The following is a 13,750-nucleotide window of genomic DNA, read 5'->3' on the forward strand; positions in this document are numbered from 1 at the left end:
GCATTTTTACATTCCTTGACTATGCTATAAATCACCCTACTTGGTGAACTTGGGCTGGAGGCAAAATTTACGAGAGGTAACACGGTGGGAGCCAACCTTCAGAACTGCAGACCGATAGGCTGTCTGTCAGGGAATCCGACAGAGGATCTGCAGGGCCAATCAGTTCAGAGCCAGCATGTACTTCTCCATCCTTGAAAGAGAAAGAGAAATTAGGACTTACTTAACTGTTACTTACTATGAATTAATGCAACTTCCACTTTCAGCGAGAAAAAGACAAGAGCTATAGAAAAACGTGGCCAAGTCACAGAGGCTTCATACTCTCCCCATTCAAAACCAAACTTCTTAAATAAAAGGCTCACTGGTATTTTCACCCATCTGGGGGAAAGGAAAAGTTATACCTCCCCTCCCCACACTGGAAGCCCCCCACACTTGAACGGTATATTTTTAAGCTCATAGTTGCCAACTACATATTTCATGAGTGTGCAGTTTAGCCCTAAGTATCTAGCTACCATAAGCAACACATTCTAAGCAGCCTGCTCAGTGAAGAAAAATATCATTTACTTTAAATCGCCCTTCTTGCCTGCAGCCCTATTCCACAAAAGGGAGCAGTTCTGAAGCAAGTGTGGCATTCTGGCTGCACACAAGTGTCTCCTTTGCGGGCAAAGCTGTTATATTCCCATCTATTCATATATCGAGTGATATACAACACACCAGCACCTCTTGCAATTCGTGGGGAAGACATAGGTAGCAACTTAAGACATGATGTCTAGCTATGACAGCCTCCACTGTCGGAGGCAGGATGACTCTGAACACCAGCTGCTGGGCATTGCAAGAGGGGAGAGTGCTATTGCAAGCGGACGTCCTCCTTGCAGGCTTCCCACGGGCATCTGGTCGGCCACTGTGAGAACAGGATGCTGGACTAGATGAGCCTTTGGTCTGATCCAGGTAGAGCTCTTCTTAACGTCCTACTGACCATGCTAACTGTGCAAGGGTTACCAGAATCTGGTATATGGGTGTTTAAAGACAGGCATATGCCATTCATGCCTACATGCATAGGAAATGAATAGCATCCCTAGCTAGCAGGACCGGTTGTCAGGGTTGATGGGAATTGTAGTCTAGAAACAGCTGGAGACCCAGGTTTGGGAAACTCTGGTTTGAGCTTTCACAAATGCAGGCAAACCAAGGTTCAGAGCTGTATTTCCTAATACCACTTTATTTATTTATTTATTTATTTATTTATTTATTTATTTATTTATTTAAAAAATTGATTTTCCAATATTGACCCAATATTACCACAGTTTTGCCAATTATACAGATTCCAATTAATGTCAAAATAACTCCAATTGATTCCAAATTTATACAATTTAATTAAAGTGGTTTCCCGCGCTCCTTAATCATTTTTTATGCAGTCCTTATATTGTTGCGGTTCATATTTTTTATTATCATCTAATTGCATTTCAGTTGGTATATTAATCATTAAGATAACGGCTGCATTTTTAACTATTAACTATTCATGTTAATACCTAATCTAACTATCCAAGGATTTCAAATGAGGTGCTCTAATTATTTTCCTCTTCTCTGCATGTGAATATGTTGAATTATAAAGCCCTTGGCCACTAACACCATTTGAAATAATCCCGGTTTCCCCAAAATTATTATGGGAACTACAGATTGTCTAGGATATGTAGTTGTTGGGAGACCCCTGTTTGCCTCCCAGATTTATAATTCCCAGAGTTCTTGTGAAGAGGCATTGACTGTTAAACCACTCTGAAAATTGCATCTCTGTGAGGGAAATAAGGGTCTCCTAACAATTCTCAGAATCCCTGCGACAGGGTGAGCTCCCGTTGCTCGGTCCCAGCTCCTGCCAACCTAGCAGTTCAAAAGCACATCAAAGTGCAAATAGATAAATAGGTACCGCTCCGGTGGGAAGGTAAACGGCGTTTCCGTGCGCTGCTCCAGTTTCGCCAGAAGCAGCTTAGTCATGCTGGCCACATGACCCGGAAAAACTGTCTGCAGGGACAAATGTCAGCTCCCTCAGCCAGTAAAGCGAGATGAGCGCCGCAACCCCAGAGTCGTTCGCGACTGGACTTAACTGTCAGGGGTCCTTTACCTTTACCTTTTTAACAACTCTCAGAACCAGGGCTTTTTTCAGCCAGAACTTGCCAGAACTCAGATCAGGCAGCTCTCAGGTGGGCACCACTGCCACGATAAGAGAACAAGTGAGGCATTCACAGTTTCCAGCACCTCTTTTTCTAGAAAAAGCACTGCTCAGAACCCTTAACAAGCTACAGTTCCCAGAATCCTTTGGGGGAAGCCATGACTGCTTGAAGTGGTATGATACTGCTTTAAATGAATGGTGCGAATGTGGCTTAAGTTCTACTCAAGAGTAGACAAGCTGAAATTAATGGACCTACCAGTAACTTACTAGGTTTCTTTCATTTCAATGGGTCTACTCTCAGCTCATCTTGGCCAAACGCCACCCCACATATAAACCTTTTTAAACGGGTTCCTCCTCCTCCCTCCCTAGGGGAGATCCTGTTTACGTTGACTTGACCTGACTCTCAAAGAGTAGCTGCCTTAAAGAGCAAGGGTGTTGCTTATTCTGCCTAGTTGTGTCACTAACGAGGCGTGGAGCGGCTCAGAAGTTATTTAACCTTAAAGAAATCTTCAAGCTGCTTGCTGTTAAAGAGCGCCGGGATGTTGGCAGAGAACTGAAGCAAGTCTTCTGCGCACTGTCTCCTCTCTTCAATCACGCCTTCTTCAAATCGCCCTGAAACATAAAAAGCATCAACATTCTGAGAAACAATTAAGCCTTTTCCTTGCTTTGTCAAAAAACAAACAAACAACCCACCACCCTACGAGAAGAAAGCCCCGCATCTATGAAGACGACGCATGATCGCTTTGGGAGACAGTGACAAGCTTCACACTTCTCAAAATGCCCCCTTACAATCCTGCCTCCTGCAATCAAATGATATAATCTGGCAGCGGCTCGCAGAACCCAAGATTCCAGCCTCTTCAAAAGACGTGCGAAGCAACACTCCGGATTAGCCAAGAGACACAAGCATATGTCCATCAGTTTCCAGAAGCTAAATGTTCTAATCCTCCTTGTCACATTATGGATGGCCACGTTCTGCCTTAGCTACAGGCCTAACCCTGCGCAGACTGGATCACCACCTAGCAAAGGCTCTAACTGCACGTGTAAGTCAAAGACACAATTGTTAAAAATTAAATACCAGGCGCCAATGGGATTCTTCTTCTTTTTATTTCCCTTCCCTTAATGGTAATTGCTGCACCAGGATTAGGGTGAAGGGGGGGCGGATTTTACAGAGTTTGCAGCTGGAGAGGGAAAGATTCTATTTCACCTTCCTGAACGCTGCAATCTTGGTACCAGGTGTGGGTCTCCCCCCCAGACAGTTATTTAATTTTAAAGACACACAGCGCGATTACTAATCACATCATTAACATCACACGTAGTTGGGCCCTCAGCTAACATAAAGGCAGAGGCTTGAATGGATGTAGAATGGAATTCTGCTCATGGGATGCTCCCATCAGAAGGAAAGGCAATTTTCGCCGGTTCCCTCTCCCACCTGCAGCCCCTGTGCATCCCCCACCCCAACCTGGAAATCTGCTCCGGAGGGCTGGAGGACTGCCCAGAACAGTTGGAGGTGCAGGAGCTGCAGGGGGAAATGGGAATAGTCAGAAACTGGCACCTCCTCCTCCTCCCCCCATCAAAGGGAGCCCCCACTGGATTAAAAGTTCTTATGTGAATAAGAGTCCTCCACTCCACAGCAATGTTCTAGTCGTCTTTTTTTATTTTTTATTTGTTTCCAAAAAGTGTGGTTCATTGCAATATATATGTATTCCGTATCTGCTGTCTGATTTTGACAATTTCGAGATAAGACAGAGTTATGAGATTTGCAGTGGCGGCCCAAAAGCAGAGGAAAAAAACTAATGGAGGCTAATGTGGCAAAGCACGGTAATTTAATTGGATGATTTGATTTTAACATTTATCTAGATGCCTTTAAATGTATCAGCTCTCTTGACCATTTGTACTCTAATGCATATTTTCGTTTTATTCTTTTGTCATCTTTTGTATGTTGAATACAAAATAGTAGTATTTTGGTCAATTTTAATGTAAAGATAATATTAACAGTGGTTTCAATTTTTTTCCTGTGGTTAATATGACCATGATGGCCAAAACAAGAACACAAAACGGTAGTAAGATTTATATTCTGAAATGCTACATAAATACTTTATCTTTCGCATTGGGTGATAAATTCATCTTTCTCAACCCCACCAGCCTTCATTGTGGGGGTGAGAGGGAAGCAAGCTTTTAGACCATGGCTGGATCTACAGAGATATAAAAAACAGTATGGGAGGGGAAAGCTATAAAAAAAATACAGCTCCCAATTAAAATTTTCAGACTTTGGTTTGCTGCTTTACACTTTTTAATGCACATTTTTATGATGAATTTCTAACATTATAAATTCACCTTTGTAGCTAAGATAATAGTAATAGTAATTTATTATTTATACCCCAGCCACTATGGGCAGTTTCCAACAAAATATTAAAAATACAATAAAACATCAGACATTAAAAACTTCCCTAAACAGGGCTGCCTTCAGATGTCTTCTAAAAGTCAGATAGTTGTTTACTTCCTTGACATCTGGCGGGAGGGTGTTCCACAGGGCAGGCGCCACTACCGAGAAGGCCCTCTGCCTGGCTCTCTGTAACCCCACTTCTCGCAGTGAGGGAACCTCCCAAAAACCTTCAGAGCTGGACTTCAGTGTCCAGGCTGAACAATGGGGTGGAGACGCTCCTTCAGGTATACTGGGCCGAGGCCGTTTAGGGCTTTAAAGGTCAGCACCAACATTTTGAATTGTGCTCGGAAACGTACTGGGAGCCAATGCAGGTCTTTCAAGACTGGTGTTATGTCCCTTATCTTTGCAGAAATAGGCTTGAAAGGCTCTGGGTAATGCCTGACAAAATCTTACAGGAGTGGCCAAGTTCCAGCCATCATGGAAGCAGTTTGAAGGCTTTGTCTTGCTTCGCATACTCCACATGACTAGCAGAAACACACTTCCCAAACCCTGATGGAAAGACACTTTTATTTAGATTGTAGCTGTAATGTTCCTTGGTTATGCTATTTTCCATGCAATGTACGTATCTCTTTGGGAAAACATATAAAAATACAACCTTTAAAAAAGAATGTGACAGATTAACCACCATAGCTATGCTTTGCCTCCATAGCAGGAGACATTGTGCTTCTGAATACCAGTTGCTAAAACCGTGAGAGGGGAGGGTGCCAATGCGACTGGAGTCCTGCTTGCAGGCTTCCTGTTAGCATCTGACTGGCTGCTATGAGCAGAGGGTGTTGGATGAAACAGGCCACGGGCCTGATCCAGAAGCCAGCCTCTTCTTGTGTTCTTAACTTTATACAGTTGTACCTCTGGTTACCAGGGACACAGGTGGCGCTGTGGGTTAAACCACAGAGCCTAGGGCTTGCTGATCAATCAGAAGATCGGCGGTTTGAATCCCTGCAACGGGGTGAGCTCCCGTTGCTCGGTCCCAGCTCCTGCCTACCTAGCAGTTCGAAAGCACATCAAAGTGCAAGTAGATAAATTCCAGCGGGAAGGTAAATGGCGTTTCCGTGCGCTGCTCTGGTTCGCCAGAAGCAGCTTTGACCCGGAAGCTGTCTGTGGACAAACGCTGGCTCCCTCGGCCTATAGAGCGAGATGAGTGCCGCAACCCCAGAGTCGGACACGACTGGACCTGATGGTCAGGGGCCCCTTTACCTTTACCTTTTTACCTCTGGTTAAGAATTTAATTCGTTCTGGAGGTCCATTCTTAACCTGAAACTGTTCTTAACCTGAAGCACCACTTTAGCTAATGGGGCCTCCTGCTGCCACTGATTTCTGTTCTCATCCGGAAGCAAAGTTCTTAACCTGAGGTACTATTTCTGGGTTAGCGGAGGCATTTGTAACCTGAAGCGTTTGTAACCCGAGGTACCACTGTACACTGAAACAGCCCTTCAAGGACTTTTCACTGTAGTGTCATAATCAGTGTTTGAAATTGGCCAGGCATTGGCGCATTTTGCACCTGGCTATCAGTCGCTTGAGACCAAGTGAAGATGCCTGGGCGCTCGGTTGGCGTCCAACATCTCCACCATCCGGAGGTGCCTGCCTGGGGATCCTTGGATCTGGACTGCTTTCACACACTAATAACCACACCCTGTAGAATTCTATCCGTTATATTTTATCTGCACAATCAGAATGAATTGCAGGAACCAAAATGCTTTTTCTGTGCAGCCTGAGTAGGAGCTCAGTGAACGACGTTATAGTTAACTGTCGTGGTTTGTCTTCACTTAACCCACCCCACTGCCCCGCTCACAGTTGTGAAGAATGTTCTTACGTTATGAATGGTCTGTGTCACCATTAAAAGAGAGGGTTAGGAATAGGCCAAGATATTTGTGGACTGTCCCTGGGTCAAGTGGCTTTTCTTCTTGAAGTTCTCCAAGTTCTTAGCCTAGCTCAAGTTTGTCATCTGAACTAAAGGTAAAGGTAAAGGGACCCCTGACCATTAGGTCCAGTCATGACAAACTCTGGGGTTGCGGCACTCATCTCATGTTACTGGCCGAGGGAGCCGGCGTACAGCTTCCAGGTCATGTGGCCAGCATGACAAAGCCGTTTCTGGCAAACCAGAGCAGCGCACGGAAACGCCGTTTACCTTCCTGCTGGAGCGGTACCTATTTATCTACTTGCACTTTGACGTGCTTTCGAACTGCTAGGTTGGCAGAAGCTGGGACCGAGCAACGGGAGCTCACCCCGTCGTGGGGATTCAAACTGCCGACCTTCTGATCAGCAAGCCCAAGGCTCTGTCGTTTAACCCACAGTGCCACCCGCTTCCCGTCCATAGCTGCCAAGTCTCCCGTTTTTTGCAGGAAACCCCCTTATTTTAAACCGTTTCCCGCTGACAGCCCGGATTGGAAAAAATCCTGTAAATCCCCCAGATTTCCTACCTGCCAGGGAGGCTCCATTTTGGGTGCCGGCGCCGCCCGATTTCCAGTGCCCAGACATGGGAAGCGCGGCACCGGAAGTCGCTTCTACGCATGTCCGGACATGCAGTAGAAGCAACTTCCAGTGCCGCGCCGCTGCTGATCCCGCATTTTTCAGCAGGAGACTTGGCAGCTATATTCCCATCTGAACTAGCCAGATGTTTAACTGAGAATCAATCACAGTCAGTCCATCATTTGAAAAATGATGTTTACAGTCAGCTTGCCCAAAAATGGCAACTAGACATTCAGTTCTGGCGACTGAAACCTTGGTTTTAGGAGCCATTTGGCGCCTTGTTTTTATACAGTGATACCTCGGTTTACAAACACAATTGGTTCCGGAAGTCTGTACTTAACCTGAAGCGAACTTTCCCACTGAAAGTAATGGAAAGTGGATTAATCCATTCCAGACAGGTCCGCGGAGTACTAAAACTGAAAATACTCAAACCGAGGCGTACTTAAACCGAGGTATGACTGTATCTGACTTTCTAACGTGGGTCAGATATAAAAGACTACACCAGTTACTATGGCAAATTCACTTTGGCCATTTAGAAAAGTTGCACAGTCTAGGGTTTTTAAGAAGACTTTTGCCTCTGAGTGAGAGAGATACATTATTGCTCTGTGCCACATTGACTAGGATCATTGCTTGTTATTGTGTATTAGCTGTCTCTTCAATGAATGAATAAAGCAGTAGCAGCCAATGTGGTAGTAGCAGCCAACTCCCATTATCCCTCAGCATTGGCCATTCTGGCTGGGGCTGACGTGAGCTGTAGAGACCAAGTTGTAGAGGGAAAGGACCTTTCATGTAACATTTGTAATCACTTGGAGACAACCTCACAAGGAAGGGGAACAGGAATTTAAAATATTGATTAAGGCTACCCTCTGACATGCACACTTACCTAAGAGTAACTCAGAAGCACTCACTTTTGAGTAGGTGCATACGGGGTTGTAAGTTACTTTGCTGGAGCTAGATCTGGGAGCAGGACTGAAGATCAAAGAAAGCTGAGCAGCTGGGTCTATTGTCATTAACTTTTGGTTTCCGTGCTCCATGCCAGCATTGTCTATCCGGTGGAGAAGGTGGAAAAGTCCGAGCAAAATTGAGGAAAGCAGCATGAACTCTTTCCACATCATCAAAGGGTTCATTATAACCCTATGGTGAACAGGTCTCTATTGTAGCAGCACCAAAAGAACAATACATTGGCTTTCCATCTTTGAAACTTTGTGGGAACAGGGGAATTCTTAGCTCTCCGCCCATTTTGCAAAGGGGGACAGGGTGTAAAGAGAAAGGAATGTAGCAGCTCTTCCAGACTACAGAAGTATTTAGAAAACATTTATTCAAGTTGCTGTGCGGCTACGGAGGTGAGGAGAGGAGAATGGGCACCCTCTGGCTTCCCTCATCACCCAGAGAACTCAGCCTTGCTGGAAGAGGACTGTGTTCCCCTCTTTTTGAGATTATTTCCATAAAGGGAAGATCAGCTTGGCCCCTAGTAGTTTTTGAAGGCTTAATAACTTGCCTCGCGACGTGAGGACTGGCACTCAGGGAATGCGTTTAGGTTCATGAACGTGGCCTGCAGACGTTTGGTGGGCTCTGGTCCAGTGGTAACTAGCACTGCCTTCCACGCTACAGCCCTTTCTTTCAACGCGGGGCACTTTGGTTAACTGTTCTGTGGATATTCTGTTCCATATATACACCAAGACAGGGCTAGCCAACATGGTATCTTCCAAATGGATTCCAACCCCCATCATCCTTGACTGGGAAAGTCTACAGAACAAAGGAGCACATAACAATAGGTTTTCGCCCCTATTTTGTGTTAGAAAATGTCTTGAAAGCAGGGAATTAGTTTTTGCTTTTTCAAAAAAATGAGAGAAAACTAACAAGCAATAATTGTCAGGCGCATTTCCTTAATTTTACTATTCCAAATGCGAAAAACATTCCAGTCTTACTCTCCTCCTTCCAAATATTCGTCCACCCTTCTATTCTGCTCTCACTCTTGCCAACTCTTGTTCCTGATGCAAGCTGTTGTTAAAAAACACACACACACATCCAAAACCCACAAAACCCAATCACAGCATTGAATATTTTACAACCTCTGCTTGAGCAGAGAAATCAAACAATGCCACTTTCAGAGCACATTTTACCCAGGCTTCTAATCTTGCTCATGCAACTCAATAAAAGCATCCAGGGAGGTGAGGAGATGATGGTTTGAAGGGGGGGGGCTGTTCTGTTTATCATTGCTTCCTTTAGGGAACTCATCAGAATTGCTGTATTATTACAAGCATGCTGGGAATTCCATTAGAGAAATGGGGCCTGCAACAAAATGTTGCAGCATCAAGTGCTCCTGTTCACAGCACCAGCCTAGCCAGCCAGTCATGACCTCTTCCAAGACACCCAATTCCACCCTCCCTGCTTCCCCCACCACCAACAGACATTCAACATCCCATGCTCCCTGAGCATGATCAGTTCTCATTGAGCTGATCTGTGCTTCTGCCAACCTTGAAACTCCTCCAAGCCTGCCAGCATCTTCCTCTGGGGTACAGATGGTGCCATTTTGGCTATCTGAGGATCAGCAGTTGAAAAACAAGCTCACCTTTTTTTATTAAGAAAGAAAAGAAGAGGGCAGCCCTCACCCAATTCCCAAGTTCACTTGGCCACAGACAGGTGGGGCAGTGAACTGCAACATGAGGACAAACTGGGGATAAATGAAGGGGAGAAAAAAGCTTTGTTCTCTCCTTCATCACCCACCCACCCCACCTCCAGGCTAGCAGGCTTCTTTCTCAGAAACCCCTCAAGAGATGGTGGGTGCTTAGAAGAGGTGGGTTGGTGGGGCAAGCCCAGGTGAACTGAGGAAGTTTAGGGAGCTCTAGCAGAAGGAGTGTGTGGCTTTGGCAAGAGGGGTTGGTAGGGGGCAGGTGGGGGTGGTGAGCAAAGACAGCAAAAGCGAAGTCCCTAATAATGAATATAGTTTGATGGGTGGTGTCAGGGGATTGTTGTGGCTACTCTTGAGTAAAGACGCTCCAGTCTACTCTATCTTTAAGAGCTTTATTGTGCATATTATTTACAGTGCAGAGATATCAGAAAACATGACTGCCTAGTCCGATTCAGAACCCGGCAATGGTGCTTGTCTGCTTTTGCGCCAGCATAATAGTATGGGAACCCCAAAACGCCGCCCCCTTGCCCTGCGTCTGGAACTGGGCGCCGGAAGGGGCTGAGTTCCTTCTCCTGTCCCTTGGCTGCAGAGGCTCCGACACCATCCTGCACTGCCCTTCCTCCTCTGGCCAGCTGGGTCGGTGTCGAGGCTCCGATACGTCTGAGAGCCCCCTCTCCACTCCGCTCCATTCCTCATTCCCTCCTCCTGACTCGCTGCTCACGCTGTCACTGGACGAAGTGCTGGTCAGGGTGACTGGGGGAGGGTCCCTGTAGGGAGTCCCCCTGACAGGTAGCATCACTATTTGTACATATGGCACATTTCTAAGTGGGTCCTCGACTTGCTACCTTTAAGCCTCTACTGAGTGTGGCACAGAGGTGATTCATATCGCTGCTACCTGACAGAAGAATGCAAAGATGGCACCAGGTTCTCTTCTACTGAACTATGGTCCCCACCACAAATATGGCTTTTGCATTCAGCAGGAAGAGGTGCAATTGCAACAAGAAATCAGGGAAGCCCTGGTGCATGTATTTCAAACGTCACAGCTGCCTGCCACTTCAGCGATGCAATAATTTTGTCACTTGCTTTTGGACCACTTGCTCAGCAGCTCTGTATACTAACCAGGGTGACTTTTACATTATAGAAATAGGTTGGCCCCCCTCTCTCCTTGCCAAGTCTTTTGGGCACATCAGCATCGTGTCCTTGAGCTCTTTAAAAACATTTTTAAAAACTTAACACTCTGTGGCAATTCGGTGGCCCAATCCTGTTCTAGCCTCGGCATGAGCCTTGCAATAAATAAATAAATAAATAAACCATTGGGTCTGAGCCAGTATGTTATTCTGCAACAAAGAAACCCAGACAAACTGCAAAGCTCAAAGGAAAGAAAGCCTTTCTGCAGCCTAATACAAGGCTCATTCTTGGTGCTAGCAGAAGTTGTGAGACCAGGCTAGCTCTCTCTCTTATCCTGGTTGTTTTGCCATACCAATTCCTCTCTTGTTTAATTGAGTACAAGGGTAGCCAACAAAGTGGCCTTCAGTTTATGTTGGGCTCCAACTCCCATCAGTCCCAGCCAGTGTGGCCAATAGGCAGGGAAGATATGTATTGCAGTCCAACAACATTTGAAAGGCACCATGTTTGCCACCTCTAATTCAACAGCAGCTCGCCCAGTCGGGCAGAGCCACAATGATATATTTCTGGCTGCGGCATTGCTGTCACTTACTGGGAAGGGGAGGTAGCAGAGAGGTCAGTGCAGTGTGTGAGGGCAGTGGTGAAGTCAATCCGGCACTCCACAAGTGCATTTGCACCATGCCACCCTCCCAATATTCTCCACCTCCCTGGTAAGCAGCACCAACCCTGCTACCAAGAAGCTAACACTGCGGCTCTGACCCGCCAGGTGAGCCCCCTCTGCCCTAACTTGGAAGAAATACTAAACTTTCTTATTTTTAAGAAGATAAACCCTTTCCATGCAATTGGGGTTATAATACCAGGAATGCCTTGCAGCCTCAAGCTTTCCTAATCATTTTTCTGAGCTAACACATGACTAACCACAGTTGTCTCAACTCACAGATCAGCACAACAGCCAACTGTGGTTTGGAGCTAACCACGTGGTTATTAAAAATAAAAGAAAAAAAGACCATGCAGAAATTATGGTTAACAGCTAACCCTTGGTGCATTTCGAAAATAAAAGAGAGGGGGAATCTCCACAAAAGATGGAAGTAACAAGAAAAGCTTAAGAAGCTCCTGGATATGAAAATACGAAAGAAAATATTAAATATAAAATAAAAGATTAGGTAGTGTTGGGTCTACACTGAATCCACAGAAGTGTCTCCCTGCCAAGCTTGCAGATCTGCACTACCATTTATGTCTAAGTTTCTACAGTCACTACTAAAACTTAGCAAATGTTATAGACCCAGCGTAGGGGGTGAAGAGAGGTTTGCGGGTTTTTGTTTCTTTATGCAACACCAGTTACTAGTACAGTATTTAAAAGAGTGGCTGGGGAAACCCACCCAGATGTGTGGGGTATTATTGTTATTATTATTATTATTATTAAACTGATCACACACAATATACTTCAGTTACTATGTTGCTTTTGGCAGAATCAAAACAATGCTAGCACAATACAGAACTCTGAAAATCCAGATTTATTCACCAATCATTCCCAAATGATTTTAGCAAAAAAAAATTTAAAAAGTATATATGCTTACCAAATACTATTGCTTTAGCAAAAGGAGGAAACAATTCTGTCTGCCTGAATAAGTGTTTATGAATCTGCCAGAGTTCTTTGTGCAATTTCTTAAAGTCACTGTATCTCTTCCAAACGACTATCTGAAGTGAAAACAGAAAACAAACACCCATGAGGCAATTATTCCTGCTAATTGAGCATTTACCAAGAATGGCAGAAACCAACACAGTAGCATATTATACGTGCCCTATGAGATGTTTTTAAAAGTCACTAAAACTCTTTAACTCAAATCTTGCCCTTGCTGTACACCCACCCGCATCCCTGCGAAGTATCATTCAGCCAATATATTAAGCAACAATTAATCTCCAAGCAGCCCATAAACTACTTAAACCACACAAGCTGCTGCTGTGCTTGAACTTAATTAGCAATTTCCACCCCAATCAACCGAAAGGGCATTTGTGGATTTTGGTTAATAGTAGAAAGCTGCTTTATACTGAGTCAGACCACTGGTCCATCTACCTTAGTATTGTCTACTACACTGAGTGGCAGCAGCTCTGCATGGTTTCAGGACAGTTCCCACCCCCCCCACCCCCCATTTCACTTTGCTTTGTATTGTGCATTCATGATTATAGCACAGTCAGCAGAGCATGAAATTTTTAATCTCAGGGTCTTGGGTTCGAGCACCACGTTGGGTGAGATTCCTGCACTGCAGGGGATTGGACTAGATGATCCTAATGGTCCCTTCCAACTCTTTGATTCTATGATTCTGTGATTTGTGGTATCAGGGCAGTTACACACGACCTTACTTTCCATACTATTTGCACCTGCAAAGGTTTCAAGGTAGGCATATTGCCTCATTCCCAGTACGTTCATATCCTGCAGCTTCCTGCTAAAATCCTGTGACTTTTTATATCATGAACATCCCCACAGGCGGGTGTCTCGCTTTTGTTGCACAATAATAACTCAACGGTGCCCCTCCAAACAGCAATAGTAGCAGTAACATTGCGGGAGCACTGCAAAGCCAATGAATAAAGCAGAAGGATGCATGGACTATCCAGTACAAATCCACCCCGATACTCTATTATTAAATCAAGGACATGCTGCAGAATAAACCTGCCAAACACACACACACACAATAACAACAACCAGCATTTCTTTCCCAGTCCTACATGGAAATGTCAGGGATTTGAGCCTGGGACATATGGCATGCAAGGAAGGCTCTACCACTGAACCACAGCCCTTCTCTCAATTCCTCCTTTGCAGCTCAAACGTTATGCAATATGTATAAACATGGGATGTCGAACACCAGGAAAAGACACCCCCAGGACACATAAAATGATTCCAGGTTGCCTAGTCTCTGCTATATAAATT

The 13,750-nt window shown here is 45.1% G+C and overlaps 1 protein-coding gene across 3 annotated transcripts in view; it reads right to left on the minus strand.

Moving 5' to 3' along the window:
- Positions 1-13,750, minus strand: part of RPS6KC1 (ribosomal protein S6 kinase C1) — a 91,547-nt gene that overhangs the window by 62,613 nt on the left and 15,184 nt on the right. For 2 of the 3 annotated variants that reach the window (XM_035111304.3, XM_088666705.1), the window contains exons 3-5: positions 12,402-12,522; positions 2,655-2,770; positions 97-190 (exon numbers count right to left, since the gene is read on the minus strand). In XM_035111304.3, coding sequence (XP_034967195.1) covers positions 97-190; positions 2,655-2,770; positions 12,402-12,522 — 331 coding nt within the window. The remainder of the gene's footprint in view (positions 1-96; positions 191-2,654; positions 2,771-12,401; positions 12,523-13,750) is intronic. The other variant, XM_088666704.1, reaches the window with a different exon arrangement.

Source organism: Zootoca vivipara, chromosome 3 (genome assembly GCF_965207765.1).
Source record: "Zootoca vivipara chromosome 3, rZooViv2.hap1.1, whole genome shotgun sequence".
NCBI lineage: Eukaryota > Metazoa > Chordata > Lepidosauria > Squamata > Lacertidae > Zootoca > Zootoca vivipara.